A 17,477-nucleotide genomic window follows, 5' to 3' on the forward strand; every position below is an offset into this window, starting at 1 on the left:
GGAGAGAGGGGCTGCAATTGGGATGTAAAGTAAAATAATGAATTAATGGGGGGGAAAGGAGTCTTGCTTGAGAAATCACCTGTGTCTGTCCATACCATCCCCACAGAAACAGACAGACTGAGACAGAGGTCAGAGAGAGAGTGAGAGAGCAAGGGGGACGGGGGAAGGGGGAAATGGGGAGAAAGAGGGAGAGGGAGAGGGAGAGAGTAAGCAATGGACCACTCAGCCAAGCACTACTGCCTTGACCATGAGAGGAACTGACTGCTTGTGGCTTTCTGTTTCCTTAGCCCCTGATGGTCAGATTCCAGGAGGCTCTGAAGAGCTACCTCAACCGGCAGATCGACAAGCTGAAGTTGGACATCCAGGAACTGGTGAGTACGGGTTCCTGTCTTCCTCCCAGCCCCCGGTGGGCACCCGTGGACCTGCCTCAAACCTATCACCCTCTCCCGTACAGGATGTGGCCACCAAGCAAACCCGAATCCAGAGGCAGGAGCTGGGCGTGAACCTCTACGGGGTCCAGCAGCACCTGGCCCGCCTGCAGATGCAGCTGGAGAAGAGCCATGACCGACACTCTCTGGTCGCCTGCGAGCGGAGGAGGAAGGAGGAGGAGCTGCAGTGCAACCGCGCCCTCTACAACAAGACCTATGCAACCGCCAAAGAGGAACGAAAGAAGTGTAAGGCACCCCGTGACCCCCAAGACCCAGGGCCTATCCCCTGAGTGTTGCGTGTCGTTGAAGATACTGGCAAAACAATGACGTGTCCAGAAGGGGTTACCACTTTTGTTTTTTTGTTTGTTTGTTTGTTTGTTTTTTGGAAAGGAAGGCCCTGCGGTGTGGCACACTGGGTAGAGCAGCAAAGGCAGAGACCAATAGGGTCAGGTGTAGAGACTCCAAACTGGATGTGTAGAGGGTCTACGGTGGTCCAAGAGAGGAATCAGGAGGCAGCAGAGCAGGTGGGTGGGGCTCAGGGATGGGAGGGGCCATTCTGCTGGGTACAAGAGCTGGATCAGGCAGTGCCCCAAACCGGACAGCAGCAGCCAAAGGTGCTGCGGGACGGCAGAGAGGAGCCCAGGTAGCCTGGGATCACGTGAGATGGGCCCCCGCTGTGCGCGGTATCCCTACTGAGGCCACGCCCCCTCACCGAGCCAAGAGCTGACGACCTCGCACCCGGCGCCCGTGGTCACTCAGTCTTTGTGTGCTTTGATGTTTCCGACTTTCTTTTTCAACTCTATTACTGATATAATAGAAAACAAAGGGGGTTGGGGATTTAGCTCAGTGGTAGAGCGCTTGCTTAGCAAGCGCAAGGCCCTGAGTTTGGTCCTCAGCCCCCCCCCCCAAAAAAAAAGAAAAGAAAAAAAAAGAAAACAAAAATAAAATGAAACAAAACAGATGGTGGCACGATGTATTTTGAACCCTGACGAATGCAGGTGAGAATTCCGGGCTTTCCTTTCTTTTTGGGTTTTATATTCTATTAGAGGTCTTCCCGGGACACTGGTAACGAATGGGGTTTTTATTTTTTATTTATTTTTAATTTTTTTCAATTTTTGGAGGCAGTGTGCCCTGTAGCCCAGGCTGGCTCCAAACTTGTTACGTGGGGTGATCTCGAACGTCTGATCCTCCCGCTTCCATCTCCCGGTATTGTATGTCCTGTGCTGCACCACAACTGGTGTATACAGTGCTGGGGGTCAAATTCGGGGGCCTTCAAGCACACCAAAGTAAGCAGCCCACCAAACATCTGCCACGCGATTCTGGAGAAGAAGGTGCCCAACGTGGAGGGACCAACATACATCTAATGATGCTCCATTGTAATGACTGAAGGATAGAGGGGAGAGAGGACCAGAGACAGGCAACCGTGGTCTCAAGCCCCCCGACCCCTGCACCCTGCACTAGTCGGTCACACCCAGGGCGGAGGCCTGTGACCTGTGCATGTCCCATCTGCTGTGCCTCACCCCTCCCCCATCACTGCATTTCTGCACTAGGGACTGGGCTCCCAGCAATTACATTTTGGGGGGAAGCATTCAACCCATATCAAGTACCTCTCCCTACTTACCTCCGAGTCAAGAGAAAACACCAAAGGAAGGGTGTGGCATTGGAACGGAAGGCCCCACGCCCCGTCATTATAGACCTTGAAGCATACTGCAGGCACACACGGCTGTCCCTGCCCTGCCAATTCTCGAGCATCAGGCTACATGGCTTCCACCTACCACGGCTCCTGGAGCAGACCAGCCTCTGTCCCCTGAAGGGCTCCCCGAAGGGCTGGGCCACCCCTTAATCTTCCCTTTGACGTACACAGAGGGACACAGCCAGAGGAGTTGAGCAAGAACCCTGCCCGCCGTGTTTTTATGACAAAGGGTACTTATTCAAAGCCAGCCAACGACAGACAAACATGGGGATCGAGGAGCGGATAACCGGAGGAGGAAAATGGGTTCCAGGCAGTTAAGTTTGAAATCAATTTATGTTCACTAATACTTGAAGGAGTGAGAATTCAGAAGAATAATTGAAATATTGACGCAGTCACTCACCTGGCAAAGACAAGTTGACCTCGTTTGGCACACTTAGGTAAGTGTGCAATACACACTTCTGCTCGATCAGGTGTGAGCGGGAGGTAAGGTAGCCTGCTTTGGTTGACAGACCCAGACAAGGCCGCTTCATCAATAAACATTTATCTCCTTCCAGGGCAGTCAGGACTGGGTCCTCCGAGGACCCTGAGATTCTGTGTGGCTGCCCCTCTATGTCCTGATCTCCTCTTCAGAGGATCGGAAGGCGACCATGGTGACCACAGTAAATCTTGTTAACCTCTCTAAAGACCTCGAGCTCAGATGAAATCAGGAGGGCAGTCAGGTAGCAGCCGCCGCCCGACCCCCCCCCCCCCCCTCCGGGCAAGCATGACCTGCTTCCTCCCACTCTTTATCTGGAGAAAGGAACTCATCCGAGAGGGTTGAAACAGACACGTTCCCCGAATAGAAACCGTCCCAAATAAGTGCAGTCCGAAAAGATGGGGCAGGGGGTGCCCAGTGGACTCTCGGCAACGTCAGCTGCCTCAACACGTGTGTGCTAGGCAGACAGAAGGTGGGACAGGAGGAACCGAAGAAATACTTAAAGACATCACAGATGAGAAGCCGGCACACCGTGCTGACAGCGCCATGCTCTTCACAGGCAAATGGCTAAAACCCAAAACAAAGGGACCCCCCTCCCCTCCCCCCAGCAGCCAGAGGAAGCATCGGATTGTGCAGACCAACACACCACAAACCAGCTCCAGCCTGGCTCCCTCCTTCCAGCCTCCTTCCAGCCTCCTTCCCCGGGAACCTTACTGCCAGAGTGTGCTCCAGTGCCACGGAATTTCCCACAGTGCAGTTTAAGGCTTCCTTTCTCCTCAAGGTTAAGGTGCATCTTTCAAGGACAGCTGACTCCACCACGGCCCTCTCCCAATGACCAACACGCAGTTCAGCTTTCTGTGTAGCCCCATCATTTGGACAGGCGGTGTTCTCTGCTGGTGCACAAACCTCCTTTCTATCTATCATCTGTCTGTCTGTCCAGCTCCTATCTGCCTATTTGTTTTTGTTTTTGTTTTTGTTTTTAATTTCCTTACTTCTAGAAGATATATTTCTATTTTAAGGGTATGGGTGCGGTGTCATTGTCGCTGTTGTTCCGAGACGGGGATCTTACTATGTAGCCCTGGCTGGCCTGGAACTCACCGTGCACTCCTGGGTAGCCACAAACTAGTGGAAATCTGCCTGCCTCCACCCTCTAAACGCACCCCACCTGCCTTGTGTGTGAGTGTTTTTTTTCCTGCATGTACATATGCACACTGTGTGCACTCCTGAGGTCCACATAGTTGAGGAAAGGGCTTTGGGTCCCCTTGGGACTGGACAAAGGATGTTTGTGACCAGCCATGTTTGTGCTAGGAACAACCGGACCCAGGCCCTCTGCTCTTAACTGTTGTCAAATGCTGTCTGTTTATCAGTGGAAATCCATGTGTCACTTATAAGCCCTGATGTTTACTTATTTTCGCAGTGTTTGGGGTAGAGCCAGGGCCATACACACGCTAGGCAAGTGCTCACCACTGAGCTAACCCCTAGCCAGAGCAAACAAGTGTTAATAGTGTCATCTCTGCAGGCTCCCAGCGGTCCCTGTGAGTTTAGTTAAGGGGAATCCATTGGGACTGAGAGGCCCTGCCTGAGGTGCAGCACCATCCTCTGTAGCTGCCCCAGCCTGAGGGGCAGCAGCTCCCCCAACCCCTGCAGCTGTACCAGCAATGGCAGGGCCTTCAGTGGAGGTCAACCTGCCTGCTGGGCTTGGGACTCCTCCAAAGGGCCTCCGAGTTGTGCCTAAGCTGCCTCCCGCTCTCAAGTGGTGAGAAACCTGTGAGATGGATGTGAGGCCTTATCCAACACCATCCTGGGAAAGCCTAAGTCTCCTCCGTGTGCTGGGAGGTGGGTTTGAGGTAATTTGCAGATATGGGATTTCTGTACACACATAGATGTACTTTTTTGAGACATGGCCTCGGTGTGCTGCCCTGGCCGGCATAGAACTTGTGGCCCTCCTGCCTCTGCTTCCCCAGTGCTGAGATGGCCGACCCACAGCATCAGGTCTGACTGCTTAGCGTGCTCTTGCTCCTTTCTGCCCTCCGACTCCATTAGCAATTCTTCCGCCCCAGAGAGTAAGTCTGTACTGTGTGTAGGTTGTGCAGGGGCTGGAATCCAGCTCCATAGCTGAGGCGCTGTCTGTCCAAGCCCCTGAGTCTGGGTGCCAGGTACCCACCTAAGCTGGGCACAGTGGGCTCCACTTGTAACCTTCTTGCTGGATTGGGAGAGACAGGAAGGTCCTGAGGGCTGGCTGGCCAGCTAGTCTTACCAGATGGATTAGCTCCAGGTTCCCTGAGAAATCTCATCAAACAATAAGGTAGGAACTGAGAGATGCTTACTTCTTCCAATGCTCAGCACTTAAGAGCATCGGCCATTCCTGCAGAGACCCTGGATTCGATTTCCAGCACCCACACAGCAGCTGACAACCATCCGTGAATCCAGTTCGAGGGAATCTTGTGTCCTCTTTGGGCCTACAAAGGCACCAGGCATGCGTGTGGTACACACTCATGCACACACACACACACACACGCGCACACACACACACGCACACACACACACAGGCAGAGCACCAATGCACAGGGAGAGGAAGAGGAGGAGGAGGAGGAGGAAGAAACTAGCTGGCTCTATCTCTAACCACTATACAACTGAACACACGTGGACATGTGGATACACACACACACACTGAAAGAGAGCGAGAGACAGACAGAAAGAGAGAGAGAGAGAGAGAGAGAGAGAGAGAGAGAGAGAGAGGTGGTAGTCCCAGTCCAGATGTAGTGGTACCTGCCTATAATCCTAGCCCTCGGAAGGCAGAGGCAGGAGAAACAGTAGTTTGAGGCCAATCTGGATTACAAGAGTTGCTCCATGAAGGAGGGCACGGGGCAGAGTGCTGTCCCAAGGGTCCCAGGCCCTGGGATGGGCGGTGCTGAGCAGCTTCCCTTCTCCACAGTTGCGGCCCTGCAGACCGAGATGGAGAGCCTGGCCCTGCACCTCTTCTACATGCAGAACATAGACCAGGACGTGCGTGATGACATCCAAGTCATGAAGCAGGTGGTGAAAAAGACCGAGACAGAGAAGATGAACGCAGAGATAGAGAAGAAAAAGCAGGTATCCTTCTAGGCCAGTGCATAGCTCATCGCCAAGACACCGTGGCCCCGCAGGAGGTGGTCAGCCTTGCCATGACTGGAGAACTGACCTCGGCCGTGGACAGCTCCTTATGGCCACCGTGCTTTCTCTCTCTCTCTCTCTCTCTCTCTCTCTCTCTCTCTCTCTCTCTCTCTCTCTCTCTCTCTCAGGACCTGTTCGTGGACCAGCTCACAGAAAGAGCGCACCAGCTGGAAGAGAACATTGCCCTGTATGAGGCTCAATACTTGTCCCAGGCTGAGGACACCCGGGTTCTCAGGAAGGCAGTGACTGAGGTAAGAGCTCCCCCTGAAGCCAGTGGGAGTAGAAGCTTCCCCCACCCCGCTTCGCCTGCCCCTGGCCTGGCAGGTCCAACCGGACAGCACCAGTGTGTCTCCCTGTAAGCCACAGCCAGCGACGGTGTCTGTGTCCCACCCCTTCTTCAGGCCATCACAGAGATTGACACTATTATCATGGAGAAAAAGCGTATCCTGCAGCAGTGGACCACCAGCCTAGTGGGCATGAAGCACCGTAATGAGGCATACAGGACCGTGATGGATGCACTGAGGTACCACTCCGGGAAGGGCTGCCAGGGACTGGGTGAGCTGGGGCTCAAGGATTACCAGCAGAAACCACACAGGAGCAGCATCAGGACCCACTCTCATCCCCATCCTTCAGTGTCCCCAGCACCAGGAGAAGCCAAGTCCCTGGGTCAGGCTCCCAGGCAGGATGTCAGGAAACCCCAGCCCTCATTTGTTCTGGATTGTTCTGCCCCAGGGCCGTGTTCCTGCCAAAATCCTGTTCCAATTCCCACAAAAGGAAGGGGTAACCAGAAGCTCCCAAGTGATGGGAATTGGATTCCAAAGGTGGCTAGTGGCTCGGGCTGGTCCTCTCTATCTTGGCACCCATAGAGGCTTGAGCCATGAGAGAAAGAGTAGCTGCAGCCGGCCTACTAGGCGCTGAGGGCTGGGAAGAAGGCTCAGAAGTTAAGAGCACATGTAGTGCTTCCAGAATATCCAAGTTCAGTTCTCACATCAGGCAGCACATAACCACCTGAAACTCTGGCTCCCAGAGGTTCAACATCCACACACCCAGACATACACACACACAGAGAGACAGACAGATACATATACAGAGACAGACAAACAGATACACATACAGAGACTGACAGATACACATACACAGACACACACATACAGAGTCAGACACACATACAGAGACAGGCAGACACACCTATAGAGAGACAGACACACATACAGAGACAGGCACACATACACACAGACAGACACACACATATAGAGAGACAGACACACATACACACACAGACAGATAGACACACATACACACACATACACCAGAGACAGACAGATACACATACACACCCACATATACCAGAGACAGACAGACACACATACACAGACAAACACACATAGAGACAGACAGACACACATACACACAGAGAGACAGACACACACATACACATACACAGGCAGACACACACACATACACATACACAGAGAGAGAGCCATACATACAGAGACAGATGGACATACACACAGAGAGACAGGCAGACACACATACATACAGAGAGACAGACAGATACACATACATACATACATACATACATACATACATACAGACACACACACACACACACACACACACACACAGATATAATTTTGTAGAGGCCAACGGTGCAGCTTAGTGGAGATGGTCGGCCTAGCATGCACAGGGTCCAGGCTGCAGTCCCTGCACTGGGAGCCAAAGGCCAAGGTGTATGTGTATGATTGCTCACTTAACAAACAAAATCACAAGACAGCTTTTACGTGGATGATATTGGATTTAAAATATCTATTTCTGTTGGGATTTTTGTTTTTGCTTTTGTTTTTCAGTCAGCAATACTAAGCCAATGGTGGCTTTGTGGGGCTGTCCAGGGAAATTATGCACAAAGATGGTTTTCACTTTAAATACTCAGGCAGAGGAAGCAAGAGCAGCTGGGTGCATGTGGCCTGGTTCTCCATGCCTTCCCACACCCTTATTTTTGGTGTTGTTGTTTGTTTTGTGCTAGCATGTGTGAGTGTGTGTGTGAGTGTATGTGTGTATGTGTATGCATCTGTGCATGTGTGTGTGATGTGTGCATATGTTCGTGTGCGTGCACAAGTGTGCTCATCTGTTTCTGTGTGTCTGTGTGCACATGTATGTATGTGTATGTGGGTGTTTATGTGTTTGTGTGTGCACACATGTATGTGTTTCTGTGTGTGTGCACATGCGTGTGTCTGTGTATGTGTATGTATTTGTGTGCATGCACACATGTGTGTATGTTTCTGTGTGTCTGTGTGCACATGTGTGTATCTGTGTGTGTGTCTGTGGGTAGTGTGTCTGTGTGTCTGTGTGTGTGCATATGTGTGCATGTGTGTGTCTTTGTGTGTTCAATGTGTGTCTTCTTTGTGCACATGTGCGTGTGTGTGTGTGTGTGTGTGTGTGTGTGTGTATGTATGTATTTAAGACAGGATTTCACTTTGTAGCTTTACCTGGTCTCCAAACAACTACATAGACCATGCTGTCCGTGAACCATACTGCCTTTCAACACAGTGTGCTACCTTGAGCCTTTCTTCTCTGCCCAGAGCAGTCCCTGAATCACCTGAGCAGCGCTCCAGTCACCCAGTGTTTGCTGAGAGGCTCCTGGGTGCTTCCCACTCAGGTTCTGGGGGTACAGGGCTGTCAGGCTTCATGACTTTAGGCTGCTGCTTTGGCCAAGTCTGGGCTTGTTCCGACTGCTAGGTGCCATGCAGTTTTTCCATATTATTATCAAGTCAGGAGCTTCTGGCTCCCAAAGGTCATACATCTGTAGTCAGTGCCAAAGAGGGCTGTGACGGTCACAACACGCCCAGTGGCAGCTTAAAGTCCCTGACAGCTTTTATATTGTCTATCAGCTGCTAAGATCAAACCAGTTAGACTGTGGGGAAAGTAAACATGTTGTATTTTGTGGTTTTGCTTGCTTGTTTTTGAGATAGCCCCATTCTGTATCCCTGGCTGTCCTGGAACTTGCTCTATAGCCCAGGCTGGCCTCAAACTCAGAGACCTACCTGCCTCTGCCTGCTGATGCTGGGATTTGAGGTGTGCATCTCCACTGCCAATACTCTGCATTTTAAAGTATGCACTCCCAGAATGTCAGGTGGGGATTCCAGCAGTCTGTGTACATACTGGTAACCAGTATACGGGCCTCTGCCTCTAACTGTAGCTGAATACCAAGGCCCCGGAGTTAGGAGGCCATCTTTTGATAGGATCACGTGGGCCTAGGAATTCAAGGCCAACCTGGGTATCATAGTGAGGCTATTCCCCCCAAAATGACTGAAACAAATGAAATCAGGCCAGCCTGCTTGGTGGGCACCGACAGGCCATGGGGACTTCTCAGTGTCTGGCCAGGCATGGTGGTGAGTTCAGGGCTAGCCTGGTCTACACATAGTGAACTCCAGACCGGCCAGGGATACATAGTAGGGCTCTTAAAATTCCTGTTTTAAATAAGAAAGGTAAGATACTGACACTGGAATCGTCAGGATGAAAGGGGGTGAAGTTTCCCACACAAATAAAAACTTTCAACTTCTGTCTGCAGGATACATGTGTTAGGGAAGTTGCTTGTCTAGTGACTCTGAGTGTGGAGCCCAGCGCTCCATGCATGCTAGGCAAGTTCTCTACCACTGAGTTATAACCTCGTCTGTCTGTCTGCCCATATGTCTGTCTTTATTGTTGAAGCAGGCCTTACTTTGTAGACCCAGCTGGCCTTAAAAGTACAGCCAGCCTACCTCTGCCTCCTAGGCATGGGATTATGAGTGGGTGCCGCCCTACTAGGTCACTTTTGAGACAGAGAGCAATTGGAGTGGTGGGCCTGTCCTGCCCAGCAGGCTCAGCATCTGTGTTTTTAAAACCTGAGGTAAGGGGTTGGGGATTTAGCTCAGTGGTAGAGCACTTGCCTAGCAAGCGCAAGGCCCTGGGTTCGGTTCCCAGCTCCGAAAAAAAGAAAACAAAAAACAAAAAACAAAAAAACAAAAAAACCTGAGGTGAATTACAAGCTTTTCCATGGCAGCATGCCATGAAGGACAGAGAAGTTGAAGTGGATCACACTACCCTTCCCAACCACACTGTGAATTGTGGACCCCACTGCCCACCCCAGCCACACCATGAGCTGTGGTTTTCAGACAGGTGACTCTTTTTTTAAAGATTTACTTATTTATTGTTTATGAGTACACTGTCATTGTCTGAAGACACCCAGAAGAGGGCATCAGATCCCATCACAGATGGTTGTGAGCCACCATGTGGTTCCTAGGAATTGAATTCAGGACCTCTGGAAGAGCAGACAGTGCCCTTAACCACTGAACCATCTCTCCAGACCTCTAATTTTAAATTTTTAACTAAAAATGTAAGTTGTAGTGGCCAGTGCTGGCTGGGCATGCTGAAAGTCAGAAGCAGGAGGATCATAAGGTTGAGACCGGCCTAGGCCACACATTTAGGCTGCAAATATGGCTCAGTGGAAAAAGAGACAAGTTGTCCTCTGGCCTCCACACATGTGCCATGACTCAACAAATAAATGGTACATACATAAATAAATAAGACATTCATGTACACACACACACACATACACATACACACACATACACATACACACACATACACATACACACACATACACATACACACACACATACACACATACACATACACATACACACACACATACACACATACACATACACACACATATACACATACACACATACACATACACACAATGCACACATACACATACACATACATACAGACACACACAGAGTACACACACACATATACACCACACATACACACATGTATCCACACACTCACACACACACATACATACACAGACACATACACACAGACACACACAGAGTACACACACATACACCACACATACACATATACACAGACACACCACACACACACATACACGCACATATACCCACACACTCACACACACACACAGACACATACACATATACACAGACACACCACACACACACATACACGCACATATACCCACACACTCACACACACACACACACACATACACATACACACAGACACACCACACACACAGACACACACATATACCCCACACACACAGACACACACACATATACCCACACACTCACACACACAGATACACATATACACATGCACACATACACATACATACACGTACAATACACATACACACATACATACATACATGCATACACACACACACACACACACACACACACACACACTGTACTAGTTGGGTTTTATCAATTTGACACAAACTAGAGCCACCTTGGAACCTCTGTGGAGTTACTGCTTCAGTCAGATTGGCCCCTGGGCATGTCTGTCTCTTGATTAGTCACTGATACGGGCCACTGATACTGTGGACCATGCCACCAGTGCACTGGCATTCCTGGGTCATGTAGGGAAGCAGGCTGAGCAAGCCAGTAAGTAAGCAGCATTCCGTCATGGCCTCTGCTTCAGTCCCTGCCTCCAGGTCCCCGATTGTCTTCCCTTGATAATGAACTGTATATAGCCTCTGAGAAAACAAACCCTTTCCTCCCCAAGTTGCTCTTGGCCAGTGTTTTATCACAGCAATGGAAGCAAACTAGAAGACACGCATACAGAAATAAACAGCAGTCAAGAGTTGGCACCCTGGCTGGAGAGGGCTTGGCGGTTAAGAGCACCGCCTGCTCTTCCAGAGGTCCTGAGTTCAATTCCCAGCAACCACATGGTGGCTCCCAACCATCTGTAATGGGATCTGATACCCTTTTCTGGTGCATCTGAAGACAGTTGTAGTGCACTTATACACATTTACAGAAAAAGGGGTTGGCAAACAAATCATCTCTCCATGCATGGAATCCACTCGGCGAGACTCCTCTGAGAGGAAACCAGCCGTGTACCCCGAGCCTCTGGTGTCTCGGCTGTGACCAGCTCGCCTGTAACAAGCTTTACTGCCCTGGTTTTTCAGGGAGTGTGAGCATCAGGTGAAGTCCATAGACAGTGAGATCGAGGCCTATAAGAAGTCCATCATGCAGGAGGAAGAGAAGAACGAGAAGCTGGCCCGCCTCCTGAACCGCGCAGAGACAGAAGCCGCCCTGGTGCAGAAGATGACCACCCAGTGCTTAAGCAAGCAAGAGACCCTGCAGACTGAGTTTAACACGTACCAGCTCGCCCTGCAGGACACCGAGGAGATGCTGAACAAGGGCTATGTGGTGAGCCTCGGCCCCCAACCCCAGCCTCAGCCCTCAACCAGCCCCCAGGAGGATATCCACGGGCACGGCCTACACATGGCTCCTTGCAGGAACACTCGGCCGTCTTGAGCGAACTCCAGGGCACCCGCCAGGCTGTCCATCAGGAGCAGGAGCTACGACAAAAGATGGACATATCCATCATGGACAAGCTGCAGGAGCACGGGACCTCCAGCAAGATGACCAAGTACTTTCATCAGCTCCTTCGCAAGCTGCAAAAGGAAAACACGAACCTGGTAGGTAGCCTCCAGCAGACAGAGCGGGGGGGCTGAGCTGGAGCCAGAGGCGTGAGCAAAGGGTTTCAGGAGAAAGGGGGGCTCATTACCTTGTTTCTAGCTGTGAGGGCAATACGGTATGTATGTATGTATGTATGTATGTATGTATGTATGTATGTATGTATGTATGTATGTGTGTATCTATCTATCTATATCTATATTTTTTAAAGATTTATTCATTTATTATATAAATACATACACTGTAGCTGACTTCAGACACACCAGAAGAGGGCATCAGATGCCATTACAGATAGCTGTGAGCCACCATGCGGTTGCTGGGACTTGACCTCAGGACCTCTCGTAGAGCAGTTGGTGCTCTTAACCACTGAGCCATCTCTCCAGCCCTATTTATTTATTTTGAGATAGTGTCTCTCTGGCCCACCCTGGAAGTTGATAATGTAGACCAGGCTGACCTGGAATTCAGACATCTGCCTGTCTCTGCCTCCCAAGTACAGGGACAAGAGATGTGGGCCATCACAGCCAGCCCTATAATTTATTTTAATTAATTATTTAATTTACTTTCAGTGATGTACCACTGAGAGCCCCCCACCCTCCTTTTTCTTCTTCCCTAAGACACGTTCCCTTCTCACGTTGCTCCAGCTAGCCTCAAATTCGTGTGTGTGTGTGTGTGTGTGTGTGTGTGTGTGTGTGTACATGAGACCTTGAATTTCTGACCTCCCACCTCTTTAAAGTGTTGGGATTATAGGCCTGGGCCACCACACCCAGTTTATTGGGCCGGAAGAGTGGCTGCACACACCCCCAGCTCCCCACAACGTGTCTCTGTTTTGACACAGGGTCCCACCAAGTTGCCCAGGCTGACCTTGAACTGATGCTGTAGCCCAGGCTAGGCTCAAAATTGAGATCAGCACAGCTCAGTTAGTCTCTTGAGCAGCTGGGACGGCAGCGCCAACTAATGATATCTCACTGCAGAAAACCTGGAGGGGAGCCCGTGTGAGGTCCCGGCTCTGCCCTCTAGCATGGGGCGGGAGAGGGGAGGAGGAAGCCGGGAGAGGACACAGAAAGACAATGAAAACAGTAAGAGGCCATAGTCCAGGGAACCCCTTCTACATTTCTTTCCTTCTGCACACATTTATATGCGCACGCACACACACATACACACTTACACACTCACACACTCATGCACACACACTAACACTTCATTCTTGTTAAATACTGGGCTCCAGGACATTTATTTATTAGTTTCATTGAACTGTGACACAGTGTGTCTTAGGGTTTTACCCTGTGAACAGACACCATGACCAAGGCAACTCTTGTAAGGACAACATTTAATTGGGGCTGGTTCACAGGTTCAGAGGTTCAGTCCATTATCATCAAGGCAGGAAGCATGGCAGCATCCGGGCAGGCATAGTGCAGGAGGAACTGAGAGTTCTACATCTTCACCTGAAGGCTGCTAGTGGAAGACTGGCCAGGATGAGAGTCTCTAAGGCCACACCCACAGTGACACACCTACTCCAATAGGCACGCCTTCTTATAGCGCCACTCCCTGGGCCGAGCTTATACAAACCATCGCACAGATCTATTTTATTTTATTTTATTTTTGAGACTGGTCTCTTTCTGTAGCTGATTGTCCTGGGATTTACCACAGAGCACATGCTGGCCTCAGACCTCTCGAGGGTCAGATTATGGGGTGAGCCCACACGCCCAGCTCATTTTTTGTTTCCCCACACGGTAGGGTCCTGCTGGAAGCTCTGTCTTGAGTGACCCTGAGGAGGACATTGTCCCAATCCTTAAGGGAGCACTGCAGCCTGTGTCTGGCTGAGGACACATCCCCACAGGAGGGCTGATCCGTTGTCTTCTTATACCACATAGTCTTAGGAAGAGAATCCGGCCCCTGCACACAGTCAGCACAGGTCCGTGCCATCACCTGCCCCACCCCATGCAGATACACTCCCTTCGTTTTCAACCTCAGCCGTGCCGTCCCAGCCCAGGCTCTCTGATTCCATCCTGGACACCGAGAGATGGGGAACACAGGGGCGTCTCTTCATTTAAGCCTTGAGTCCAGCTCCCTTGAGAACCAGAACCTCAGGACTCCATCTGGCTAGGGCCTTGAGCGCAGACAGTGTCATGCCCTGGGAGCTCAGCTGTCTTTCCTGTTCTCTCCAAGGCGCCAGAGGATCCTAGTAGCCAGCTGCCGCTCCTGACATGGTGGCTACTTGTCAGGAGTAGATGTGGCTGTTGTCACCTGTCCTTCTTAAAGGACAGCCACTTATCCGGCAGCCTTGGCATCCCCGATTTACACACACCCTGGCAGGAGGGGAGCTCATTGCTGCCCTGACTGGACACAGCCAGCAGCAGCCATTGCTGGGTCGCCTTGGAATGTCCTTTCATTGGGACAGGGAAGGCAGCAAGAGAAGGTGGTCCCAAGTACTTTGGAGACTCTAGGTAGCGTGGTGGGTGTGAAGTAGCCTGCCTGGCCCTGTGTCTGCACCCACCAGTCTTGTCCCTCATCCTGCCATAGATTGTCCTAAATCAGTCATGAACTATCACCACCTCTTCCCACCAGAGGGCAGTAAAGAGTCTTAGGCTAACGTTACTATGGTTTTCTAACAGAAGTGGAGCCCTTGAAAGGAGACTCAAAAGCCTGTGCACTGGTGACAGGTGCGGGCGGGGAAGGAGCCTGTCTGGGGAGAGGATCAGAAGGTGGTGGCTGTCATGTTCCGTCTGGAGCTGGTGCAGGAGGAAGGGGGGGAAGGGCGTCGATGCAGAATCTCATTATAAACTCAGTGCAAGAGAAAGAAAGATGCCATATCCCAAAAGGAATCAGGATGCGGAGTGCCACTGCACGCACGTGCTGCACAGCCGTTAAAAACAAACAACTTTAATCTCAGCACCTGGGAGGCAGAGGCAGGGGGATCCCTGTGAGTCTGAGGCTAGCCAGCACTAAACGGCGAGAGGCTTTCTCAAAAAAAAAAAAAATTTTTTTTTAAATTACACAGGAAAATGAGACAGGATCTGTCAGACTAAAGAGATCAGTGGAGTGCAGTCCCACCATGCTCTCCTGAGGAGCACAGGAGGAAATACATAAAAATGGGAGAAGGGTAGGATCCTGGTGGCTTTGTGACAGAGTCATCCATGGTTCAACACCACCATCGACCCCCTGCGCTTGTGCCGTGCTTGTTTACAAGGAAAACCAGACACTGACAGCTTGCTTTCTCCTCCTGCTCTCTCCTCTCCTCCTTCCTCCCTCCCTCCCTTCAAGGTCTTACTATATAACCCTGGCTGGCCTGGAACTCAGTACGTAGACCAGGGTGGGCTCAGACTTACGGTGATCCCCCTGCCTCTGCCTCCCAAGTGCTGGGATTAAAGACGTGAAGGAGCCAGGAACAGAGGCAGGCGGATGTCTTGAGTTTGAGGCTAGCCTGGCCTACAAAGCAAGTTCCAAGACAGCCAGGGCTACACAAAGAAGCCCTGTCTCAAAAAACAAATAAACCAGTTTACCACCCCTCAATCCCTTTTTGAAAGAGATGGAGGGGGAGGAAGTGAGGGAGAGAGGCCCCCCCTTTCTTTTTTGAGAGAGAGAGAGAGAGAGAGATAGTCTTTTGTAGCCCATACTGCCATCCCCCTCAGCCTCCCATGAGCTGGTGTCACAGGCATATGCCACAACACCACTTTCTTTTTTGCAAGCTGTCTCCACTGGGTAAGCGGGCCCCTTGTGCTTTGCGGTGGTCCTTTGTAGGTCCTTGAGATGCAGGGCCAGTTAGCTTCCCTCCTGATCACACGCAGGGACCTCTCCGGTATACCCGTAGAATGTCAAGAACACAGCAGTCTAGCCCGGCCAAATGGCAGAGACCTGCTCACACCTATCGCCCTTTGTGCCCTCAGGTGACACACCTTTCAAAAATTGATGGTGACATCGCCCAGGCCACCCTAGACATCACCAACACCAATGGCAAGGTAGAGATGCATAAGAAGACACTGTTAGATCTGGACAAGGAGGTAAAGAGGTTCAACGAGCTCATCACCAACAGCGAGAGCGAGATCGTCCGGCGCACCATCCTCATCGAGAGGAAGCAGAGCCTCATCAACTTCTTCAACAAGCAGCTAGAGCAGATGGTGTCCGTGCTGGGGGTGAGGCACCGTCCCTGAGCTCTGAGCCATGGCCTGGGAGCTCACAGACAGCAGGCACCTCCCTCTCTCCCCTCCCCCATCACAGCAGTGAAATGTCCGAGTGTGTGTGTGTGTGTGTGTGTGTGTGTGTGTGTGTGTGTGTGTGTTCACAGACCAGGAAGGAAAGGGTCTAGGCTGGGCTGGGTGACACAGCTGTTCCCACCTCTGTAACTGGAACAGAATTCCACACCATTCACATCTGGCATGGGCCTTCTTTTGATTTTGTTTGTTTTGCAGAACAGGGTCTTGCTATGTGTCCCTGCTGGACAGAGACCTTGAGGTCTTCCTGCAACCTCAGCTGGGTTCTTTGGTTTTCTTTCTTTTATTTTTTTTAAAAATTTATTTATTTATTTAATGTATATAATGTATTTAATGTATAAAATGTATTTAATGTAGCTGTCTTCAGACACACCAGAAAAGGGCATCAGATCCCATCACAGATGGTTGTGAGCCACCATGTGGTTGCTGGGATTTGAACTTAGGACCTCTGAAAGAGCAGTCAGTGCTCTTAACCACTGAGCCACCTCTCCAGCCCTCTTTTGGTTTTCTTAACGGCTGGTGGACCACACAGAAAAACAGTTGGCGGCTGGGACTTGACCTACTAACTACTGCAGTGCTGCACTAGGAAACGCAGCCTCCTGATGAGCTTGAGGCCCCAGGTCTTGCCTGTCTCCCAGGCACCTGTAACCTGAAGACCCACTGTGGGCTTCAACTCAAGTAAATCAAGCTGTCAGAGAGGCCCTGTGCTGGAGAAGCCCTAAACTTTGATGTTCCGGGGTCAGAGGACAGTATACAAAATTCTCCTTGTGGGCTGAAGGCTGTGCCCACTCAGATCTGGGACCTCCAGACCTGTTGGGACTGGTGGGGACTCTCTGAGCCCCTGGAGTCAGTGCCTTGCTTGAATCATGGTCTTCCATAGCCCACTCCAAAAGAAGGCCTGCAGGGAGCTGGCTCCATGGGCAAGGCAGTTGCTTTGTTGTCCTAAAGATGTGGGTTCACTCCATACCCACAGTAAAAGCCAGGCATGGGACCTCTGCACCTCAGGGATGGGAAGGCAGAGGCTGG

General features: G+C 51.0%; 1 protein-coding gene across 4 annotated transcripts in view; it reads left to right on the forward strand.

Moving 5' to 3' along the window:
• The window catches only part of Ccdc40 (coiled-coil domain 40 molecular ruler complex subunit), a 40,251-nt gene that overhangs the window by 9,920 nt on the left and 12,854 nt on the right, over window positions 1–17,477 (forward strand). For all 4 annotated transcript variants that reach the window (NM_001134688.1, XM_087571024.1, XM_087571025.1 and 1 more), the window contains 8 exon segments: window positions 288–371; window positions 455–674; window positions 5,532–5,689; window positions 5,878–6,000; window positions 6,151–6,272; window positions 11,730–11,973; window positions 12,063–12,245; window positions 16,128–16,373. In NM_001134688.1, the coding sequence (NP_001128160.1) occupies window positions 288–371; window positions 455–674; window positions 5,532–5,689; window positions 5,878–6,000; window positions 6,151–6,272; window positions 11,730–11,973; window positions 12,063–12,245; window positions 16,128–16,373 (1,380 nt within the window).

This window comes from Rattus norvegicus, chromosome 10 (assembly GCF_021556685.1).
Source record: "Rattus norvegicus strain SHRSP/BbbUtx chromosome 10, alternate assembly SHRSP_T2T, whole genome shotgun sequence".
Lineage (NCBI taxonomy): Eukaryota > Metazoa > Chordata > Mammalia > Rodentia > Muridae > Rattus > Rattus norvegicus.